The 24,283-nt window shown below is 41.6% G+C and overlaps 2 protein-coding genes across 2 annotated transcripts in view; one reads left to right on the top strand and one right to left on the bottom strand.

Moving 5' to 3' along the window:
• LOC123931367 (putative protein ZNF720) overlaps nt 1–24,283 on the bottom strand; it is an 867,309-nt gene that overhangs the window by 276,712 nt on the left and 566,314 nt on the right. The window lies entirely within an intron of this gene.
• The window catches only part of LOC123931298 (zinc finger protein 665-like), a 36,337-nt gene that overhangs the window by 501 nt on the left and 11,553 nt on the right, over nt 1–24,283 (top strand). Inside the window, exons 2-4 of the mRNA XM_045988249.1 lie at nt 14,083–14,233; nt 17,495–17,621; nt 18,102–18,211. Coding sequence (XP_045844205.1) covers nt 14,219–14,233; nt 17,495–17,621; nt 18,102–18,211 — 252 coding nt within the window. The 5' untranslated portion in view covers nt 14,083–14,218. Of the gene's footprint in view, nt 1–14,082; nt 14,234–17,494; nt 17,622–18,101 lie in introns of the transcript that reaches the window.

The raw sequence follows: 24,283 nt of genomic DNA, 5'->3' as shown, positions 1-24,283 counted from the left end.
GAGACAGATTTCTAATGTTTTCTGGCTTATGCTTTCTAATGTTATGGAGGCTTTAATCTTATTCTTAGAAAATTGACATTCAGTAACTGCATCAGATAACAAACCACCTCCCTAAAATGAGACAATGTGCAGTTCTATTTCCCTTCAAACATTCTTTTTTTTTTTTTTCCATGTTTACTAATACAGAAATTTCCCCTCTCTGTGTTCATTCCTCCGTGGTGAAATAATGCAATGTCTCTGTTTCTTAGCCTTCTCACATAAATAATGCTGTTGAGGGACTAGTACATTTAGAACTCAGAACTTGGAGCCTTTAATAAAGTCTCACTTATTATGTAACTCGAAAAAGGAGAAGATTTATGCTTTTGCCAATAAAATTATGTGTATTTGATTGTGTTTGTGTATCGTACATACATGCTCTGTGATTCCTACAGTTAATTTCTCTCCCTGGTGAGTGTTGAGTGAATGTTATACTATGTCTAGGTGAGTTGTCGTCAACATAGAATTAATTTCATCATGTATTTGTGGGTGAATTTTTTTCTTTCTGCATGAGAGAAAAGAGTTTCTGGAATTGAAAGTAATTTTGAAACATCTTATACCTCTGTATCATGTTTTGGTAGGAAATAAAAAAGATTTATTTTATCTTTAATTGTATTACACCATGATGTGCCTTGGTACCTTCCTCATTAACTTTTGTGTCTTCTGTGAGTATTTTCATTCTGGTTTACCTTAGAGATTCCTTAAAACAACTTAGAGGTAAAACAAAGCTTTTGAATCTCAATATTGTCAATTGCACACAAAATACTTCTTCCTTTCTCCAGCCCTGCACCCACTTTTTTAACCGATGTCACAAATTCTAACATTTATGTTGTGTAGTTTATGACCTACATGAATGATTTTTATACTTTTTTAAAAACAAAATTCTGTGGCAGAAATAAATGTGACCTAGGTAATTCCAACACTACAGGTTTGTATAACTGTCTAAATACTTATGTTTAGCAGAGAACTTTAGGATCCCATCTGGTTCAGTTTCTGGGTAGAATCCTTTTATTTCATGTAGAGAGCTTTCCTTTAATGGTTCTTGAAGGACAGGTCTACTGGTAAACATAGAGGGGTCTTTACTTGGGAATGTCTTCATTTCTACATCTGTGGAAAAGAGTTCTGCCCAGTAAAGTATTCTTGGTGGTATTTTTCAATCTTTCAGTAGCTGAGTGCATTATGCCAGCCCCATTCTTGTTGGGACTGCTGAGAATCCCACTACTGCTGTTCTAGGAGCTCTCGCACAAGGTGAAGTGCACTTGCCTTCCTGTTTCAGAAGTCTCTTTTCATCTGTGATATTTGATAGGTTAATTAATTACAGTCTGTCGCTGGTTCATGTCTTGACATTTATGGTACTTAGAATTTAGCTGGCTTTAATTGTCTCTTGTGTCCACAGAGGTCATGCTGCTGTCCTTATGGGGTCCCCTTAATGTGCATATTGGACCACTTGTTGGTGTCCCATGAGTCCCTCAGACTCTGTCCTTTTCCACCTATTTCTTTGTTCCCCTCAGTAGAGAATTTAGAAAAGGTGTCTTTAAGAGTTCTGATTCATTCTTCTGCTTCATCAAGTCTGTTGCTGATCCCTTAGTGTATTTTTAAATTCAGTAATTGTACTCTGGAATTCTCAGCTTCTGGTTCCTGGATGTTATACTTTCTGTGTCTGGGTTTACATTTTGGGCATGCTTCATTTTCCCGATAACATTTAGTTACCTGTTGTCTTCTCTTTTTCCTCCATGTGGATTTTTATCATTATAATTTGAAATGCTTGCAGTGTTTTTGTTTGTTTGTTTGTTTCTTTTTGGTTTGGTTCGGTTTTGGTTTGGTTCAGTTCAGTTTGTTTTTTTTGCAATGTATGGGTCTTTATTAACTTAGGGAGTTTTGGAGATTTATTTTGTTCCTCTGATTGGAACATATTTTTCTTTTTCTTTGAATGCTTTGTGATCTTGGAGTGGTATTTGGGAATTAAAAAAAAAAAAAAAAAGCAGCCTAAGGGTCCAGGATTATAGACTTGTTTTCTTTAGGAGAACATTAATAATAGCAATTCTGGGTTCTGTCACATGTGTCCCAGGCATTTGTCAAGTCTGCGTTCCTGTAATTTCCCAGGTTCAGGAAGGGGAGTTACTACTTTAGAATGAGTGATCCCCTCCTCTCCCTTTGCCTTCAGCTCTGTCGTCTCTTCCTTGTTTGAGCAGGAGCTCACCTGTCTGAGCTCCCCCACACTGCCTCCACAGGTACCCTGATTCCCCCTCTGTTTCCTGTGTCAGGCAGGTGAAAAGAAGCCAGATCATTGAATCTGCAAGTCACTCACTTGTCTCTGTTAGAGTCAGATTTAGTAATCAATAAAGGAAATGTGTGTTGTGCATATTGTGTATGTATGTCCCAACACTAACATGACCACAAGCACAGAGGGTTTCTGAGAGTGACTTCTGTGGGGATAACCCAGGATTGACTTGTGACTTAATTCCTGCAGAGGTTGTGCCACTTGTCCTGGGTCAGAATCACTGGGAGCACTTGTAAATCTTGGATCGCTGTGCCCAGGCTTACATTACCATGTCAGTAGCTCTGGGGTGCAGCCCCCCACCTTTCTTTTCTTACCCCATCTCAGGTGGCTGTGTTAGGAACTAGACCTTGAGAACCTATATCTTGGGATACATTCATAGTTGTGTTCTTCAGGAAAGGTAGTAGCCCATGTGTAATGTAGTGAGATACACAAGTGTGTAGTTTTGGTTCTCCAGGCATGAAAGTGGACTGGTGTGTGTTGGGCCTTTCCTGTGTTGTACCTTGGATGCCTGACCTTTGTGTCTACTTCTGAGTATTCAACCAGGAAATCACCCGGGCTACCTATATGTGGTGTGGGCTGGAATGTTCACTTTGTAGTGTCCATTCATGGAAGCTGGTTGGTGTGAGGATGACTGGGTGAACCATTGAGTGTCAAAGAGAAGAAACAATCCAAACATGGGTCACCTTCTAGAAGGGCATATGTACTGTGTGGTTCCTGTTCTCGTGTAGGATACCCAGATTCAAACCCTGACTCTACCAATAGTGAGAGGTTCCCTATACGTTCCTTTATCTACATCATTTCTTTGAGAAGACAATAGTATTACCACTAACCCATAAACTCTAGAATATTGAATACATTAATAGCAGATACAGCATCAGTAACTGTGAGACAGATATTGTATGCACTGTGCAGAGGAATGTGTCAGATACTAGTGAATATATATTTTTAAATTTTCCTTAATTTTTAATGTCTTTTTTAAAAATCAAACATAGGCAAACAATGCAATAAGCATGATTAGAAACAGGCTCGATGTTAAGAGAAGGCTGGAAAAAGCTGAAGAATGACTTTGTCACATAAAAGGCAAAATAAAGGGAAATACTGAATCAGAACCAAAGGAGGAAAAAGAATCATGCAACACGGTATTTTTTTTTAAGATTTTATTTATTTATTATTGTAAAATTTATTTATTTATTTATTTAGTTAGTTAGTTAGTTATTTGACAGAGATCACAAGGAGGCAGAGAGGCAGGCAGAGAGAGAGGTGGTGAAGTAGGCTCCCCTCTGAGAGGAGAGAGCTATGCAGGGCTCAATCCCAGAACCTTGGGATCAGAATCTGAGCCGAAGTCAGAGGTTTAACCCACTGAGCCACCCAGGTGCCCAAACAAAGGATTTATTTAGGGAGCTCATTGCCATCAAAAGTAGTAAGATTCCCAGGTCTAGGGCTTTTCTGTGCTGGGAGAGTATTTCTTCCAAATTCAACCCTCATGCTGCTTATTGATCTAAGGTGATTTCCCAAATATTTGGTTCAAGGTTAGTAATTCATTCTTAATAACTTGTCTATTTTTAGGAATTACCTTTTTTGTTGTTGTTGTTCTAAATTACCCTATTTCTTTTTCTTTTCTTTTTTTTTTTTAAGATTTTGTTTATTTTGTGTGCCTGGGTGGCTCAGTGGGTTAAAGCCTCTGCCTTTGGCTCAGGTCATGATCATAGGGTCCTGGGATCGAGTCCTACATCGAGCTCTCCCCTTGGTGGGGAGTGTGCTTCCCCCTCTCTCTCTGCCTGCCTCTCTGCCTACTTATGATCTCTGTCTGTTAAATAAATAAATAAAATCTTTAAACGGAAAAAAAGATTTTGTTTATTTGACAGAGACACAGAAGGAGAGGGAACATAAGCAGGGGAAATATGAGAGGAAGAAACAGGTTTCCTACTGATCTTGGAGCCTGAGCAGGTCTGGAGCCCCATGCGGGGACTCGATCCCACGACCATGGGATCCTTGACCTGAGCGAAAGCAGAGGCTCCTCTGTATTTGTTATTATATAGTAGTTTGTGGGATTTAAAGTTTTGCCATTTTTATTTTTGATCAAAATGGGCATTATGTTCGGTGTTTTGTTAGTATTAATGTGCTCTCTATTTATTTCAGATTTTTCTTTGTTATTTTCATTCCTCTACTAAGTTTCTTTTAATTTTTTTTTTGTTTGTTTATCCGAAAGAGAGATCACGAGTAGGCAGAGAGGCAGGCAGAGAGGGGGAAGCAAGCACCCCACCTAGCAGGGAGCCCGATGCAGGGCTTGATCCCAGGACCCTGAGATCATGACCTGAGCTGAAAACAGAGGCTTAACCCACTGAGTCACCCAGGCACTCCTCTCTACTAAGTTTCATCTAATTGTCTTCCCTTTTTAGTTCTTCTGGTGGAGATTAAGTTGCTTGTTCCAACATTTTTGTTACCTGTATTGTATAACATAACAAAAATGAAAAATGGAAAGTGTACTCAGGAGACTGGCAGAAATAAACAACACAAACAATGACTTAAAACAATTTAAAAATTAAGATGATTTTTAGGGATTTCTGTAATCATGTCATGTGTGAACAGAGATAGTTTTACTGTTTCTTGTTCAGTTTAGATTCCTTTACTCCATTTTTGGTTGCATAATTGTTCTGACTAGAGTGTCCAGTACTGTACTCAAAGGCAGTGGTGGGGTCACTTCATAACCTGCTGATCATAGAGGAGAAGTTTGCAGACTGTCCCTTTTGAATAGGTTTCAGCTTTTCATACATCTGTGGTGTTCATTAGGTTGGGTTTTCCTTCTCTCTCTACCTTGAGTGTTTTTAGCGTGACATGTTGTCCAGTATGCCCATATTTGTATTCTGTCTCCCTTAATGTGATCATGTCATTTTTGACCTTTCTTTTGTTAATATGGAGTCTTGAATTTATGGCTTTCTGTATGTTGGAGTGCCTTAATTCCAGGTCCGATTCCCTCTTGATCATCTTGTAAAAAGGGAAAATGTGCATTTGATTCAGTTTCCTCTATTTTATTGGGGACTTCGAGTGAATAATGCATCACAGGTAGAGTTTTGCAAACTTAGTTATTTGTAGTGTCTTCATCTGGCTTGCATGAGCTGGGAATGCTGGTGTCACAGACAGAGTGTTCTGCTAGTTTCCCTGATCGTCACTCCTTGGAAATGTTTGAGATTTGCAGTCCTTTCTTCTTCAGTATCTGTTTGAATATCCAGTGAATTCATCTGGCACAGAATGTTTGTTTGTTGGGTTTTTTTCTTTTATTCCTCTTTCATTCTGGTTGTAGATCAGTTTTTAGTTTTGTTTTTTTTTTCCCCTCCTGAATGCTGGAGTCTAAATTGTTTATACTTTTTTTTTTTTTTTTAACATTCATACTCATCTTTTGGTGTGAATTCGTGGTCCCTGATTACCCATTGTTGCCTCTTATTTGATTCCTACAGTCAGTTATGCTCTCTGTTTGACTTTTCACCTTTCATTTTAGTCACACTTTTCTTTTTTCTATATTTAGTTCATGGGCTGTCAATGTTGTTGATCTTTTCTGACAAACAACTCTTCCTGTGGTTGATATGTTCCTATTTTTACAGTACTCTAGTTTGTTCATTTCAGTTTTCTGTTTCAATATCCATCTTTCTGCTAATTTTGAGCTCACATGACCCTTTTCCTGATTGTTAGAGATACAGGAAAGTGATTTGTGCTACACCATGACAAGACTGCAGAATTATCTATTGGACTCCCTGCTCAGTATGTTGTGTGTCCATGGAGAAATGAAGTCCTGTTGACTCCTTCTCAGCCATCTTTCTGACATTGTCTGATTGACTTGATGCTTCTATATTAGAATTCTTCAGTATATTCTTCCAAATGTAGCAAGTGCAATGGTTTTACTTTTATTTGGTATCTTTCAGGTGTATCTTCACATGACACCCATAGTTTCCTGCTAAAGGAAAGCATAGAAGGTTCTTTCCAGAACGGATCAGTGCACAGATACAAACATAGTGCTTTTGAGATTTTACACTTTGTAGAGACTAGGACAATGATGGGGAGAGTGATGGGCATCAAAGATTTCAAGAAGCCAAATCCAAACCAAGTCAACTGACTTTCATGAGAATCTCACTGCCCCAAATGGTGAAGGATATAAACAGCTGGGGAAATCCTCCCTTTTTTTTTTTTTTTTAAAGATTTTATTTATTTATTTGACAGAGAGAGATCATAAGTAGGCAGAGAGGTAGTCAGAGAGAGTGAGAGGGAAGCAGGCTCCCTGCTGAGCAGAGAGCCCTATGTGGGACTCGATCCCAGGACCCTGAGATCATGACCTGAGCCGAAGGCAGTGGCTTAAACCACTGAGCCACCCAGGCGCCCCAAATCCTCCCTTTTTTAAGTCTGCAGAGCAATGTGCTTCTGTCAGCACAAGCTCCAATCAGATATTCCATCATAGCGATTTGTGGACAGACCATTTGGCACATCTGGAAAGTAACATAGTCCATGCTGAGAATAATGATTTGAGCCATTTGCAAGATAGGATTGGCCTGACTTTTCAGCCAGATGTTTCTGATCATCAGAGATTTAGAAATGAAGAACAAAGTGCTCAGTGGGATCCATACGAGAGGGTCTTCACTGAGGAGTCGACCCTCCAGAATGACCAGAGGCTTCTCACTGGAGACAGACTTGCTCAGTGCACTGAATCTGAGAAAACATTGTACCAGGGCTCCAGTGTTCACCGATGTGTCAGGGCTAGGTTTGCAGAGAACCATTATGAGTGTGATAAATGTGGGGAAGGCTTTCATCCAAGCTCTGACCTCAGTATACTCCCTTCAGGAGAAAGTCTTCATAAAGATAACGAATGTGGGTAAGCTCATAACCAGTCCTCCAGTGTTGCTGATCATCAGAGAATCCATAAGGGAAAAAGCCCATTCACATCTAATAAACCAGGGACCATGTTTAGTCAGTCATCAAGGCCAAATAGAAACAAGACAATTCCTAGGGGATAGAAAACTTGTATTTTTAAGGAATGTTGTAAGTCCTTTGACTGCCACTCAACATTATCTCAGTTTCCTCGAATGCATACTGGAGAGAAAATATGCAAATTCAAGGAATGTGGTAAGCCCTTTAAGGACCCTTCATCAGTAAAGAGACATAAGCCAATCCATACTGGAGTGAAAGGGTACAAATGGGCAAAAGGTGTGAAAGTGTCTACATTGCCCTCCACCCTTCCTGGAAGTCACCGCACTCATACTGGAGAGAAACGTTACCAATGTCAAGTATGTGACAAGACCTTCAAGTGGCATTCAGACATTACTCCTTACTCGACATCACCGAGTTCATACTGAAGAGAAATCTTACAAATGTCAAGAATGTGGCAAGGCCTTTCACTGGAGCTAAGGGCTTAGCCAACATCACAGAATTCATACTGGAAAGAAACCTTACAAATATCAGGAATGTGGCAAGGCCTTTATGTGGCCTTCAGAGCTTACTCAACATCACTGAGTTCATACTGGAGAGAAACCTTACCAATGTCAAGTATGTGACAAGGCCTTTAAGAAGAGCTCAGGTCTTCTTCAGCATCACTAAGTTCATATTGGAGAGAAACCCTACAAATATAAACAGTGTGGCAAGGCCTTTAAGATGCCCTCAGACATGGGGCGCCTGGGTGGCTCAGTGGTTTAAGCCGCTGCCTTCGGCTCAGGTCATGATCTCGGGGTCCTGGGATCGGGTCCCGCGTCGGGCTCTCTGCTCGGCAGGGAGCCTGCTTCCCTCTCACTCTCTCTGCCTGCCTCTCTGCCTACTTGTATCTCTCTCTGTCAAATAAATAAATAAAATCTTTGAAAAAAAAAAAAAAAAAAGATGCCCTCAGACATTCTTAAACATTACAGAATTCATACTGGAGAAAAACCTTACAAATGTGAAGAATGTGGCAAGGCCTTTATGTGGCCCTCAAACCTTACTCAACATCACCAAATTCATAAGTGGAGATTAATCTACAGACATAATGTATGTGTGAAAACATCCATGGCTTTTTCTTCATTTACTTCATGTCAGAGATTTTATATAGGAGAGTAACTGTACACGTAGACAATGTGTCCGACCTCTCACTGGAACTCCCAACTTACTTCATGGCATAGTTACCATGTAGCAGCAGAACTGTAAAATGTAAAGAAAGTGGACAAGACAAAACTTTTCTGGCATTCAGTATTTACTCAATATCACAAAAAGCTTACTAGATTCAAACCCTTGGAACTAATGAATGTGGAAAGACCCTCATTTTAATACACACAGGAGGAAACACCAGAGAGTGCATTAAAGAAAGTAAATTTAAAGACACAAATATTTAGAAGACTTTCTGATTGAACTCAAATGCCAATAAATGCAATAAACAAAGGAAAAGGAATACATTGTTTTTCCCCTCATCTATGCTATTATTTTCTCTTTGTGAATATGATGATAGTACTTTGGGTGTATTACTGAGGCATGTAGCATAGAGGTATTGTTGGTGTTTTAGTTCCCATACTCCATGATGCTGCTACTGGGCATTGATTTTGTGTAGCTATCAGTTTTGTCAGGGCCTTACACTGACAGGAGCCCTTCTCACAAGTGCATTCCCCAGTCAGCATGCTGCAGGGTGACAAGTTAGTGGAACATCTCATATGACATCTGTACTCCATCCTTGTGAGCCACCATCTCTATTTCTTTCTTTTTTTTTTAAAAGATTTTTTATAAGATTTTATTTATTTATTTGACATACAGAGATCACAAGTAGGCAGAGAGGCAGGCAGAGAGAGAGAAGAAGGGAAGCAGGCTCCTTGCTGAGCAGAGAGCCTGATGCGGGGCTCGATTCTAGGACCCTGGGATTCTGACCTGAACTGAAGCAGAGGCTTTAACCCACTGAGCCACCCAGGCGCCCCCATCTCTATTTCTGGCAATGCCTTCCATCTCATGTCCCTCAGAGAAGACTCCCCCTCCCCCATGCCTTCCCTAAATCTGTTTTTTTCAGAATGGCACATTCTGGACTTAGACTTAGGACTCTATAGCACTGCACCATGGACCCAAATGAAAGCATGTGCCCCATGTGCTACACTGAATGATATTTTGATGTGTCTATGTGGTACACATGTGCATATGACCATGCTATGTGTGTCATAGATACCCCATAAGAAAGAGAAATCTATCCCAGTAGGAGTCATGTGGTAGACCAGGGAAGAGACAGAAAATATTCAAGATGAAGAATTAGCATGTAGAGGAGGATAAGTGTCCTGAGTTTCCCAAGTGACTCCCTAGATGTAGAAAAATAACTTCTACTTATTTATGACCTAGTTATCTCCAGATCTCCAGTTGTATTCACCCTCATTTTTCTTTCCAGCTATGTAGCCACCACAACCATTCTTTTTTGCCTGTGCTATGGAGAGAGTGTCCTCAGAGAATGCTTCATTGAGATTAGACAGATGGAAAGCTGATGGGTATTAATTCCGATGTGAATGATGTGGGATGTGAATCTAAGTAAAATTTGAGGAAGGCACCACCCTTGGAGAGAAAGACAAGACCTATTGAAAGGAAATGTGAGGAACTATTTCCCGTTTGGGGAGGGACCCAGAGGTGGCTCCCTTTAGTCACTACAAAGGCACAGGCAGCTCTTGCTGGTGTCATCTGATGAATATGTGTAATGGGGAAAAGAAATGGCTAGTCTGGGTTTCTCAGGAGTAGGAAAGACCTCCTTTATCTTGATGATTTGATTGACCTCCTGTGTCTTCCTGAAGACTAATGCTGTTGTATGTCAGTGATTACTGTACTATCCCTGCCTAGATCTGTGACAAGAGTTCAAGGAGGGTGTTGGATGATGCAATCATGTGGTTGGCTTTTAAGATGTCACACAGTAGAATAGATGTTTGAGATGAAGAAGCCTTCTGGACAGTGGAATAGACCAGATCAGCAAGGTATGTGCTGTGGTTGCTCCCTCATTTCCTATGTAGATCACCCCAGTTAAGGTCAGATCCAGTGTGGTTGGGTGATCCTTCAGGGAAGCTGCTTCACTGCTGTGCGGTACCTTCCTCCCTTTCCTCAGCCTGGTAGTAAGTGTAGTTCTAGGCTCTGCCTCTTTCCATGGCACGGATTTGTCGGAGAAGCAGTTCAGCAGTGAGAGGCAGTAAGCATTTCTGCCTGAAACAGTCCAGCCCAAGTGTTGCAAGTTGGGATGCAGATCAGAAGCACTGATTTCCATTGCTGGCCAAAAAACAACTTCAGGTACACAAACAGAAGCAGAATCACACACCCTCTCAGAGTCCATGACTTATAACCAGAAGAGGACTAGTCCTCACCAAAATGAGGTTACGATAGAATTCAAGTAACAAATTTCTTTGGTTTCATCACATGCCATGTTATTTAAAGTGAGATCTTCCCAGTCAGATGCCTTATTTCTCTACACTGCAAACTGAAAGCACCATGTTCAAGAATGATTTCGCTTTTTCCTTCCCCCTCTCTCTCTCCTGCCTCCCTGCCTACTTGTGATCTCTCCCCGTCAAATAAATAAATAAATAAAATCTTAAAAAAAAAAACATATTTTATTTTACAGGGAACAGAAGCAGGGGGAGTGCAAGAAGGAGCAGTAGGCTTGCCACTGAGCAGGAAGCCGGATGTGGGGCTTGATCCCAGGACACTGGGATAATGACCTTAGCTGAAGGCAGATGCTCAATGACTGAGCCACCCAGGTGCCTCTACTGAACAGAATCTTAACTGTAGATAACAACCTGAGGGTAGTTGGATAGGGAGTGGGTGGGAGGGGTGGATGCAATGGGTGATGGATTAAGTAGCACACTGTGATGACTGCTGGGTGTTGTATATAAGCGGATAATAGAAATTCTACTGCTGAAACTAATGCTATGTGCTAATGAACTGGAATTTAAAGTAAACTTGGAGCTACAAAAAAGTAACTTAAGGATAGAAAATTGTTACTTGGTGAAGAGATGAGACATAGAAACAAAACACTCACTTTTAGCCCAGAAGACTGACTTACAGCCTGCATAGTTAGGATAAGGATCTTGTAAGTGCTGGTTGTTACAGTCTTTTTTTTTTTTTTTTTTTTGGTTGTTACATTCTTAAAGGCCCTCATGACTTCTATACATCCACCAATAAGCAATATGGAACTTGACGGGATTTTGGAATATAGGTGAGGTTCAGTGGAGTGGAATCCAGAACTGATAACCAAGAAAGAATTCTTGAGATGTCTTTGTTGTAAATCAGTGGTTTCTTAGAGCACCAGGAAAGGATCCCTAGGCAGAAAGAGCTGCTCATTTTCCTGATGTGTCACTGATTATATAATTGGGAGCTGGGGAGTTGAAGACAAATGGGGTGTCCAGAAGGACTGTCATATGCGAAAGAAGACACTCAAGAGAATGGGGACCTGGTTATTGTCCAGCAAAGGCTGTTTTTCCCTCCAGTGAGCTACGGATATGAGGACAGTCGCCAACTTCCTGGAGGACTGTTGTATTCTTCTATCACATATGCTTGTGATTTGGTTTCAGGTTTAAAAGAAATTTAATTTTATGTACCTTTCCTTCTGCCTCAGCCTCCCTCGATTTTATGGAGGGAAGAGTGATGTTAGGGCCTCAGGAACCTGAGTTAATGGGTCTCTGGAAGTTAGGCTATAGATATGATAAGAAAGCTTCTTCCTTGTAAATCACTAGGACATGTTTAAACTGAGGAAGAAAACTGTCCTGTAGTGATAAGGAAAACCTGTGTTCCAAGATGGCGGACATAGGGAGCTAAGGAGTCCCAACTTCTGCCCCTGGGCTCTTATGGGTTCTCTCTGCCCTGCTTCTCGAAGGTGCCAAAAGTACCAAGTATGCAGAAATAGGAGGCACAAATTACCCTCTTTGTCTGTGATACATACCAAGAATCGATTAGATGGAGGACCTCGATCAGAAAGACTGCTGACACCAAAGAATAATTTTTACATCCTCAAGAGTTGTCTACCTGGAGGGGCAAAGCATTATTCGAAGTCGGTTTCATCTTTCCATTCTCTTGTGAGTTTATGACCCCTATGTGCAATTCTAAATCCCTCCCTCCTTTTTTTAAGTCTCGGTGGCATGCAAGCTTTTGTTGCCTGTCTTTGAGCCTCATGTCTTTCAGGCTCTCATAATTAAGAAATAATTTTTTTTCTCATGAATCTGTCTTACCTCATTTTAAGTATTCGACAAACCAAAGAATGGAGAATGGAGTGAAGAAAACAAATTTTCCTCTCCTCACACTCATTCTGTTGTGTGAACGGATCTCCACGCTTCAGCCCCAGAACAGAACGTGCAGACAGAGCTGGTGATCAAGGGCAGCCGTAATTCATTGCTTTGCCAGCCAAGGAGGCCTCAGCAGGTCAGGGCCATGAAAACTGCAGCCCACCCAGAGAAGGGGCTGGGGGTTTGTAGGGAAATACGGAATACTGGCCGATTTCCAGAGGAATTTTGTTTGTGCTGCCAGCCCTGTGGATCATGCTGTCAGGGAACCTGGTTTCTGAAACAAAGGGCTGAGATGGGAAGAGGCGAGGTTTACAGAAGAGAGGGAAAGAAAGTTGCTTAGCTTGTACTGGAGTCTCGCTGAAACATTAAGGCAGCTGTTTGGATTTTTGTTCAACTGATGTTTTTAAGTGGCTTCCATCTCAGACACCAGGACAACTGTAGTAAGACCATTTCCTATTTTACAGCTGAGAAAGCACTCAATATTTTCTAGAATGCGTAAAGTAAAAAGTAAAGCCTCAAATTTCAGTGAGAATGCTGAGAATTAGAATTCTCATATTGGAAAAAAAAATTCTCATTGGGGGCACCTGGGTGGCTCAGCGGGTTAAGCCTCTGCCTTCGGCTCAGGTCACAATCTCAGGATCCTAGGATGGAGCCACGCATCGGGCTCTCTGCTCAGTGGGGAGCCTGCTTCCTCCTCTCTCTCTGCCTGCTACTCTGCCTACTTAGAATCTGTCAAAAAAAAAAAAAAAAAAGAATTCTCATATTGCTGATGGAAGGGTAGAAACATACATTCACTTTGGAAAATTTTGTGGCAGGTAGCTACAGAAATAAACTTTTACCTACTGAAGGGGAGCAATTTGTCACCCTAAAATGTGTCTCCTTGGTCTAAAGATTATTTTAGGCTGGTATTTTAAAGAAACGGCAGATATCGGAAAAGCTCTGAAATCCTGTGTTTACTTTGGAAGGGACATTTGCATTTATACGGGAAAGTTTGGTCTGTCTGGTGTCTCCCAGGAGGCAATCTCGGGAAACTCCAGAGAAGGCAGGGCTCAAACTCTGCTCCCAGCCCCAGCCTTGGTTCCCCTGCTTTGCATGGTGTCCTCCCAGATGCTTCCCTATAGGATCAGGTTGGAAGATTCAAAAGGATCAGATCTGTTAGCCTCCCCCTCAGAGTCTGTCTGTAGGTTTGGGTGGAGACAACATTGTTGTCTTGTCATTGTTGTGTTAATTACGGGCTCCAGGCGGTTCTCAGTGAGGCCAGCCCTGAGCACCAGGGCTTTAGGTTATTTGACGAGAGTGGAGAGCGGGCTTTGGCTCCTGGAGGGGAAGAGGGTCTGCTCCGTGAGTCTGTAGGGTCAGGTCCGTGGAGAACAGGGTTCCTACACTGCAGCTGAATTTGTGGGCATCTGTGGGAGGGGAGACCCCCCTGAAAGCAGAGAAGGAAAAGGCAGGGATTGCTCTCCCAGTAGGAGCTCACAGTTTCTGACTAGCTCCTGACACAAAGGACTAGGAATTTGGGCCTTTTCTGCATTTCAGGATCCTGCCGGTAGCTGAGCCGTTTTGGGTGAAGAGGCTCCATCGGTGATGTTAAAAGCAGTTCCTGTGATGCAGCTGTGATTTCTCCGCAGAAACCTTGTGAGAAAGAAATCTAGAGGACGACGTGAAAGAAGAAATGGCTGGGTGTTCCGTAAGTCTTGAGTCCCAGTTCACAAGTCACGTCATCTTTTCCTCCGAAAATTCCTCGTGTTTAGAAATTGCGAATCTTGATTTCTGTAGCTCTGATGTTCCTTCCTTAATTTTGTACCTATTTTTAAAACCTTTTCAGAAATAATACTCAAAGTTGGGTCTTTAGAACCCTTTTCCCCAGTATCCCAGATCCTTCTCTGCCTCCTTAGAACCTGTGTTCCAATAGTCCATCAACCGCTGTCACTTTGAATTAAGTAAAGTCTGTAAGTATTGAAAATATTTCCTTGGGATATCAGTGGAAGATAACATTTTCATTTATGTCCCATGAGAATGCTTTATCAGCTCTGTGTAGCCCAGGGTTAAGAGAATGCATAAATTAACAGGATGGATAAGAGATCCAGAATCACTCAGAGAATTCGCAGGGTGATCCCAAGGAGTGAGTCTTGCTCCTCAAAATGTGAAAAACAGGGGCACCTGGGTGGCTCAGTGGGTTAAGCACTGTGCTCTTGATTTCTGGCCAGGTGGTGATGAACCTGGTTGTTCTCTGCTTAGTGTTCGTGGGGGTGTGCAGGGAGTGTAAGATCATCGCTGTTTCTTCGAATGTGTACTTGTACTACTTTGGCAAGATTTCTCTGGTGCTAATGAGTTCTGTATTAATTGTAGCTGAGATGTACAGGCAGTCACGAGATCTAACCCAAATGCAGCAGTTTGCCCTTATGTGATGGTTCTAGAACTATGGAGTTTGGAGGCAGAAAAATCAAGGCCATGCCACCTCAGGTTTAGCCTTAGCATAAGTACAGCCCTCTTAGCTCTGGCAGCCATCTCAGACCCCTGTGCCCAAGGGCTGAACTTTACCCCACCCTGCTTTAGTGAGCCCCACCCTGCTTTAGTAACAGGAACCCATAAATACCCCTGCCTTAATTAAGCTTTGGGTCCAAGTCCCTTCTCTGCTATGTCGGGTATACTTGGGCCCAAGCGTAAGCTTGTGGAATAAACCTTCGTGTGATTGCATCGGTGTTGGCTCCTTGGTGGTCTCTCAGATGTGAAAACTAGGGCATAACATGGAGACCATAGGTCAGCCTTCTGGGTTCCAGGTGAACGTTTTTTGCTTCTAGCCCTCATCCTAGTAGACTCAGAAATAAGAGCTGTTCCCTTTCTGTCATTCTGTGTGTTTGTGTTGATAATGTGAATAAAAGACAAAAACCATCATGGGCAAAAAGATTTATGTATCGTATCATTGAAAATGTTTCTTAAAGTAGTTGCCATGACAAGTTTCTATTTTGTCACTTTTCCTGTGGGTGTAACCACTTTCTAAATGTCTGGATGTGTCCTTGAATGTACAATGGCAGATCAGTGTTGGGTGAATCGGTTCTTGTTTCCCTCATTCTTCTCAGGTTTGACCCCTGCTATGAACACTGCTTTAGGGTCTATCTGTATAATGACCTCTGTGTCATTTTAGAGCGACTCTAGGTCAGAACACCTTGGTGAAAACCTGATCCCTTCCATGTCACTGGATGTTTGTCAAAATATTCCTATAAAAATAGAATAATGTATTTGTTCTCTGAGATGGTTATTACATGTTTTCCCTTAATTTATGAACAACTGTTAGGAGCTCTTTAGGTGATGAGAAAGGATTGTTTTTGTCTTTCTTGCTTTGCCTGTAGAATCTATAATTAGTATAAAACCCATCAGGCATGTTTGGGTGGCTCAGTCAGTGAACTGTCTGACTTTGACTTGGGTCTTGGTGCCACAAGTCCTGGGATGGAGCCCTGTGTTGGGTTCCCTGCTCAGGTGGGAGTCTGCTTATCCCTCTCCCTTTGCTACCGGCCCTCTATTCTCCCCCCAGCCTTGTTCTTTCTTGTGTGTGCAGCTCTCTCTATGTCTCTCTCAAATAAAAAAATGAAAACCAGTTTAAAAAAACAAACAAACACACATTTCTGTTCCAAGTCCTTCAAGAATTCTGCCTTGGAGTTCTACTTATTTGTTATTCTAAAAGGTATCCCTTGGCCCTTGGACTGTTGCCCCCTTAGAAATGCATCCCAACCCAGGCCTCCAGAACAGAATTTGCATGTATAAAAGATCTCCCCTGCCCTCTTAGAATTTAGTAAGTACATTTGTAACCCACTAAAACACCCCACCTAAGAAGTAGACACTACTTACACTGTATGATGTTAACGCGGTATAAAAATGTGTATGGCCTTTGTTTAACAAGTTATTTTGGGTAAACACACAGTATTTATACTGATTTTGTGGATCCTGTGCTGTCTTCTTACCTCAAAGCCAGAGAATATATTAGCGCCTATTACTGAGTTAATAATTATCCTCCTGTACAAAGGAGGATAGTCTCTGAAGGCAGAACAAGTTGTCTTAATAAAATGGGACTAACATGGCTTCACTGCTTGGTGAGTCACAGATAGAAAGTACACAGGGATGGGGCGATGGTGTCACACAATGGAAACTTGATTTGCCTAAAAAAAAAAAAAAAAGTGGGGGAACCTCACAGGGAATAAGTTGCAAATAAGACATTGACAGAGCAAGGGGGAAGGATTTCCTATTACGTGAGATTAGGGTGGATGCTCAGAAAGTGGAGTCTGGTCTTGTGTAGAGCTGGGCAAAAGGTGACACAAGAGTCTCAAGAAAAAAACTTCTCAGGCCTCTGGGGGGGTCAGTCATTAAGCATCTGCCTTCATCTCAGGTCATGATCCCAAGGTCGTGGGCTTGAGCCCCACATCAGGCTTCCTGCTCAGTGGGAGCCTGCTTCTCCCTCTCCCACTCCCCCTGCTTGTGTTCCCTCTCTCTCTGTCTGTCAAATAAATAAAATCGTAAAAAAAACCCACAAACCACTTCTGTACATACTCTGTATTTTATGTACATGATCTTTGAGTTCTTTTTGGGTGGAGATTTTAATACTAAAATAAAGGGAACTGTATAGATCACTCCATGGGTTACTCCTTGATGCATCTGCTTAGGTGTGTGTTGGGGGTTAAGCTCAAATTGGGCCAGCCTAAGCTCTTCCTCAGGACAGTTCATATTTCTGTTGGATAGTTTGTTTCTTTTGTGGGAGACTGGGGGTTTTGAATGAGGTAAAAGATAAGGTAGAATCACGAGAGTAAGTAAAATATGGGACAGAGGTTAGAGGGTACAAACAGGTAACTGGAGGTGGTCAGGTCTTGGGTCTAGCTGGTGATATTAACTCCTATCATCTTGGGGACCATCGTGAACTCTGCCAGTGGCCACTTGGTGACTGTGGTATTTATTGCAGGGACAGCTGACCTTCAGGGATGTGGCCATAGAATTCTCTGAGGAGGAATGGGGATTCCTGACCCACACTCAGCAGCAACTGTACAGGGATGTGATGTTAGAGAATTACGGACACCTCGTCTTCTTGGGTGAGAATAAGTCCTTCCAGATTTCCAAACCCCACTCTGGGTTTTGTTCCTTCCTGTGAAGACTGTGTCTTAGGAGATTCCTGTGGGAGTGACTGGAATTCAGATCCAGGCAAAAAGGGAAGTAAGCTGGGATTTGTAGATGGAGAAAGAAATCTTCATGATGTGTCCTTTTCAGCTCTAGCTTCCCCTGCCTCATCACTTCTGTAGATCCCTGGTTATTCTAAACACTGAGTGGCATAAAGTGGTGCTGCCCACATCTTCTACTCCAGTTTCCACTCACTGTTGTGTAGGTGGTACCTGGAAGTGGAGGTCAGGATGTGAACGTTGGAAGTACCTCCTGTGTGTTCCAAAAGGGCTGTTGGGCAACAGGATTTGAGAAACGTTTTTCTAGAATTCTAGTTTCCTCTCTTCTCTACTGAGCACAACTGTGATTGAAAGAATCTCCAGCAATACTCACTTTCTTTTTTTTATAAAAAACAGGCCTCATCATATCCAAGCCAGACTTCAGCTCCTTTTTAGAACAAAAGCAGCAGCTCTGGGATGTGATCAGAAAGGAGACAGTAGCCATCCATCCAGGTAGGTGGGAATGAATGAATGAAGCAGGTGACAGACATGACATTGAAACATGAAGGAGGATGATGGACCTTAAAGTGTGGTTTGAGTAGATTGCCTTGAATGGAGGTTAGTTTGGGAAGCCTGGTGGTGTTGGTCTCCCTCTCACTGAGGGACATCTGCTATCCAAGATTATCAGGCTACATTCTCTAGGGATTCTCCTTCAGCTTGAGTGCTGGTCCACTGCATCCACACAGTGAAGACCAGGCAACTGCCCTGGCAATGGGAGGGCCACCATGACCTGAGAGCTTCTTCATTGCCATGAGGGACTCAGGGAAGTCACCTTATTTCTAAAAACCTTAGTGTTGAGCCCTTTGTAAGTTCTATTTTGCCTCGTGTGAGATGCATGTGAGGGTAGTGGTGGGCATAATGGGATTTGGTGCAGAAATTCTGGGAGCACTGGAGACAGACATCCTATGTTTTCTGATTTATGCTTTCCAATGTTATGGAGGCTTTAATCTGAATTATACAAAATTGAGACTCAGTAGCTTTATCAGATCAGAAAGTTCCTCCCTAAAATGACAAGGTCTAATCTTACTCCCCTTTAAAACTTGGTTTTACTTGGGGCTCCTGGGTGGCTCAATGGGTTAAAGCCTCTGCCTTCAGCTCAGGTCATGATCCCAGGGTCCTGGGATTGAGTCCCACATCAGGCTGTCTGCTGGGTGGGGAGCCTGCTTTCTCCTCTCTCTCTCTGCCTGCCTCTCTGCCCACTTGTGATCTCTGTCTGTCAAATAAATGGATAAAATCTTTTTTAAAAAAAAGTTGGTTTTACTTCATATGAACTTGATCATGGTATCTCCCCTGCCAGGTAAGTATTGTATGAACTAGTCGTAGAAATTTCCACTCTGTATTCCATTCCTCAGTGGTGAAATAATATAATGTATCTGTTTCCTAGAATTCCTACCTAAATAATGCCATGGGGGGGCTGGAACATTTGGAACTCAACATTTGTAGCCTTTAATACAGTCTCAGTTGTTGCCTTATTTATTAATAATTGTATCATTATAATTTCATTTTATATAAAGTTATTGTGACTTTACCATGTTTGTTTTTACTCTTTTTATTATTTTTTTTAAGATTTTAGTTATTTGACAGAGATCACAAGTGGTCAGAGAGGCAGGCAGAGAGAGAGGGGGAAGCAGGCTCCCCACTGAGCAAAGAGCCCAATGTGGGGCTCGATCCCAGGACCCTGGATCGGGACCTGAGCTGAAGGCAGAGGCTTTAACTAAACACTGAGCCAGCCAGGCAGCCCTATTTTTATTTTTTAATTAGTTGTAGTTGAGATTCATTTCTGATATTTTTTAGATCGAAAATCCTAATAGCACATGGGCGTGTGCTTTATAAGAAGTGAGGTAGATAATTAGTACAGTCCCAGTGTTTAAGAAAAACTTCTGTTTATAAATGTAATTTTACATCAGGAAAGGTTAGTCATTAGATTTTTGTTCTACTCTCCTCAGAATGTACGTGAAGTCATCCAAATACTTATGTAAAGTCTTTGTCAGTATATTTTAGAGTATCGGTGGTATTGTTCATCTAGAAATGAAAAGATTTTGCTTGCTGGTTGACAGAATGAATTATACATACTGCATCAAAAGAGGACTCTGTGAATAACATACATTTTTAATGTCTTTTAAGTGCTTATTGGTAAAATTTTTCATTTGATGTTTTTACGGTTGATATTAATGTCTTCACTGCAATTTGACTGTCAGTGAAGACATGCCAGTAATTCCCGTGCTTGTTTTTTATGGGGTCACAGTCACAGTTTAAAAATACAGTTACACAGTGTTTTTCCTTTTAAATAACTCATCGTTTTTTTATGTAGAATTTTTGGGATTAAATTTGGACTTACTCTGGTTTTGCAATTCCATGATCATGTGTTTCTTTTTGTCTTGGACTTCCCATATCACAAAGTAGTTTGGGTTTCCTTTTTTCCTGTGTGTTTTATTATAGGGTGACAATTTTTAACTCAGTTGATTTTAAGAGAGTGTGAGTTTACCTCAAATCTAAATCATTTTTAGGCCCTTTGCCAGTAAAATTATGTATGAGTTGGTCTGTATCAATATTACACATACATGCTATGTTACTCCTCTTGTGTATTTTGTTGGTCAGTGGTTGATGTATGTTGTTTCATGTCTGTGGAGTTGTCATAATAATAGAATTAATTTCATCATCTATTGGTGAATTTATATTTTCCTTGCATGAGAGAAACACTTTCTTGAACTGAAAGTAATTTTTTTTTTTTTTTTTTTTTAAAGATTTTATTTATTTATTTGACACACAGAGAGAGATCACAAGTAGGCAGAGAGGCAGGCAGAGAGAGAGAGGAGGAAGCAGGCTTCCTGCTGAGCAGAGAGCCCGATGCGGGGCTCGATCCCAGGACCCTGAGATCATGACCTGAGCCGAAGGCAGCGGCTTAACCCACTGAGCCACCCAGGCACCCCTGAAAGTAATTTTTTTTAAAGATTTTATTTATTTATTTGATAGAGAGAGAGAGATCACAAGTAGGGAGAGAGGGAAGCAGTCTCTCCACTGAACAGAGACCCCAACACAGGGCTGGATCCCAAGACCCTGAGATCACCACCCGAGTCAAACGCAGAGGTTTAACCCACTGAGCCACGCAGGCTCTCTAAAGATAGATTTTTGAGCAACAGCACCAACTAGGAGGAAGCACATGTATGTGTGTATCACACCTGTGTCTTCAGAAGGAACAGGAGTATTGGTTCCAAGGAGCACATTTCCAGGTTTCAGAATTGATGATTTCCTAGCAAGCAAAAGTATTATATATTCATGTTAGGAATAGTACAGAACTTATAGTTCCTAAATCTCAAGTATTTTGGTTTGAGACTCCCCATGTAAATCATATCTTGTGTACCTGGGGTTACTCATACAGGATCCACTCTGTTTCTCTTCTTCCAATCTGCATAATCTTAAAATCTCAAGGATTTTAAGAACAGTTTGCATGAAATGACTTGGTGTTCAAAATTTAATTTGCACATGGGAGTAATTCTCCAGGAAGCACATTACGTTCCATGTAGTTTAATTGATAACATTCACTCTTTCCTTTGTGATTGGAGAAGTAAGATTTCTTGAGTTGCTATTCTTTTCCCTTCTTGGAAGTGACATCATCCAGGTTGCTCACTTCACTGTAACAGTTTGATTAGGTGAAAACGTAGAGACTTCAGGGTGCCTGGGTGGCTCAGTGGGTTAAGCCTCTGCCTTCTGCTCAGATCATGATCCCAGGGTCCCGAGATCAAGTCCCGAATCAGGCTCCTTGCTCAGCAGGGAGCCCGCTTCTCCATCTGCCTGTCACTCCCTCTGCTTTGTGCTCCCCTCCCCCCCCTCTTTCTGTTAAATAAATGAATAAAGTCTTTTAAAAATGGGGAAAAAAAGGAGTGGTGTAGATCGGGTTAAGAGATGAAACACATCTAGGCTAGAGCTTTGGTATGAATTCTTCATGTGGGAGACGACCCTTGAACAAGGCTGTGCTACTGACTGAATTTAAAAATGTAAATTTTTCTTGTTTCCTTTCCAAATCATCTCCAGTTCTTCTGTCTCCTCATCTCCATTCCGGTGATGTGTAGGCATCAGAGCTGACCTTCCTTTCTATGCTATGGAGACCCCATGGTCACTGGTCCTTCCTCCCCCAAGTCACACAGGCTCTTGTAGCTCCTTAGAAGTGCCATGGAATTTTCTACTTTATTAGTAAATCATTGGTAACAAGATAATTTGAGGCCATTTCTGAGATTTAAATACATGGTTTTACATGGTCATTACCACTTCATTGGAAGCTTTGGAAAACACCATCAGTGGGCCACAGGATTGATATAGACACTTGGCACTGAGAGAGTTGTGAGGACAGATAAAACATGATGATGACCTAGTTTGAGAGGAAGATAAGTCCTACAAAACACCAAATATGGAGAATTCTTGATGTGGGCAAGTTCTGTAGGGAGATCCCTTTGGTCACTGCATGGCCTTAGGAAGCTACTTGTGATGAGCAAATGTGACAGAGATGGGGACTTGAGAATGGTGGGAGTTTTCTAGGATTCAGAGAAATAAGATTGTTTCTTCATGGATTCCTGAATTCCTTGGTGATTAGGGAATCATCATCAGTGACCATTTCTGCTTCAGACAGCCTACCCAATTTGGGGGCTAGCTGTCCCTATGTTGTTTCACAGCCCATGCTGTCCCTACAGTCCTCCTGACCGGAGCGGAAAGAGGACTTGCATCAGTTGTAGAAACTAATCAGATTAACTACATGTTATCCTCACATTTAACATTGGATCAATTGAGGGATAATAATGCATTTTTCAAGACAACTATCATATGATCTCCCTGATATGAGGACATGGAGATGCAACATGGGGGGTTAGGGGGATAGGAGAAGAATTAATGAAACAAGATGGGATTGGGAGGGAGACAAACCATAAGTGACTCTTAATCTCACAAAACAAACTGAGGGTTGCTGAGGGGAGGGGGAGTTGGGAGAGGGGGATGGGGTTATGGACATTGGGGAGGGTATGTGCTATGGTGAGTGCTGTGAAGTGTGTAAACCTGGTGATTCACAGACCTGTACCCCTGGGGATAAAAATATATTATATGTTTATAAAAAATAAGAAATAAATAAAAAATTTTTTAAAAAATAATGCATTTTTCAATACCTGTTACTTTGTGTTCAGGTCTACCATGAAAAGACTGATGTGTGGGGCGCCTGGGTGCCTCAGTGGGTTAAGACTCTGCCTTCAGCTCAGGTCATGATCTCAGGGTCCTGGGATCGAGCTCCACATGAGGCTCCCTGCTCAGCAGGTAGCCTGCATCCCCCTCTCTCTCTGCCTGCCTCTCTATCTACTTGTGATCTCTCTCTCTGTCAAATAAATAAAATCTTTTTTAAAAAGTTGAAAAAAAATTAAAAAAGGAAAAGACTGATGTGTATGCATAGAAAAGAAAATGTGTATTTTGTGTTATGTACACAGTGAGCAGATAGGTGCTCAGGCCTGATAGAATGGCTCAGACACACTAGAGTGCACTCCATCTTTTATTTCTTCTCTGTGATATGGTCCTCCCTAGGCATTCTGTTCATACTAGCTCTCTCATGGCCCCAAGATACTTGCTCCCCCCCACCACACATACACCAGGCATCGGTCCATGTTGAAGGCAGCAAAGGAGACAGTGTAGGTCTGGTTCCACTTAAGAAATTGGAATTGATGCCTCTTTGTGTTCATTCAGGGAAGGCCATCCTCCCCCAGGCCTACTCCTGCCATGCCGTTGACCAGAACTCCGTCATAGGAGCCAGTCTAAGTAGAAATGTGGAAGTGTAGCACAGGTGGATAAGAGATGTTTGCAAATGGCTCTTGTTCTGTGAACTGGTTCACAGCATCTGAGAGAAAGGTAGTCACACTTTGCACTCAAACTGTTTTTTAAAAAAGATGCTAAAATTTAGAGTATCCTTAATCTTAAGGATCAGGGATTTTATGCTGCATGCAAATTGAATGCTGATGAGCTCCTTAAACCTGCAATTATTTATGGTCTAATGGTAAAAATTATCATCTGCAGATTTATAGTGAAAATGCTGTATGCCATCCCAATGTAATACATGACATGTATCGATGTCTCGTGTGCATTTCATAACTTAGTTGATAAAATATTTACATAAGAGCCCCTTCATTTTAATTATATTGCCTTTATTCAGGAATGGGACCAGAGGTGTGTTTGGGGTGATCCCAGAAAGCTCAAGGAGAGTATTGAGAGAAAGCAGAGATGGAAAAGAAGGAAGCCAAGATAGACTTCGTGAAAGTCAGATTAATTTATGAAAAAAGAAAATGTGTGTTGTGTATGTTGTGTATGAGTTGTATAAGTGTATGTCACAGTGATCACAATGATCACAAGCATAGAGGGTTTCTAAGAGTGACTTATCTGTGGATAACTCTGGGATGACCCATGACATTTCCTTCAGAAGTAATCAGATTTTGCCTGCATCAGAATCATCAGGACAGTTTGAAATCTTGGATTGCTTTGCCTATCCCTATATTACCATGTCAATAAGTCTGGGG

This window comes from Meles meles, chromosome 19 (assembly GCF_922984935.1).
Source record: "Meles meles chromosome 19, mMelMel3.1 paternal haplotype, whole genome shotgun sequence".
Classification (NCBI taxonomy): Eukaryota; Metazoa; Chordata; class Mammalia; order Carnivora; family Mustelidae; genus Meles; species Meles meles.
The sequence above is the reverse complement of the archived record's forward strand: the minus strand, read 5'-3'. Positions and strand labels throughout refer to the sequence as shown.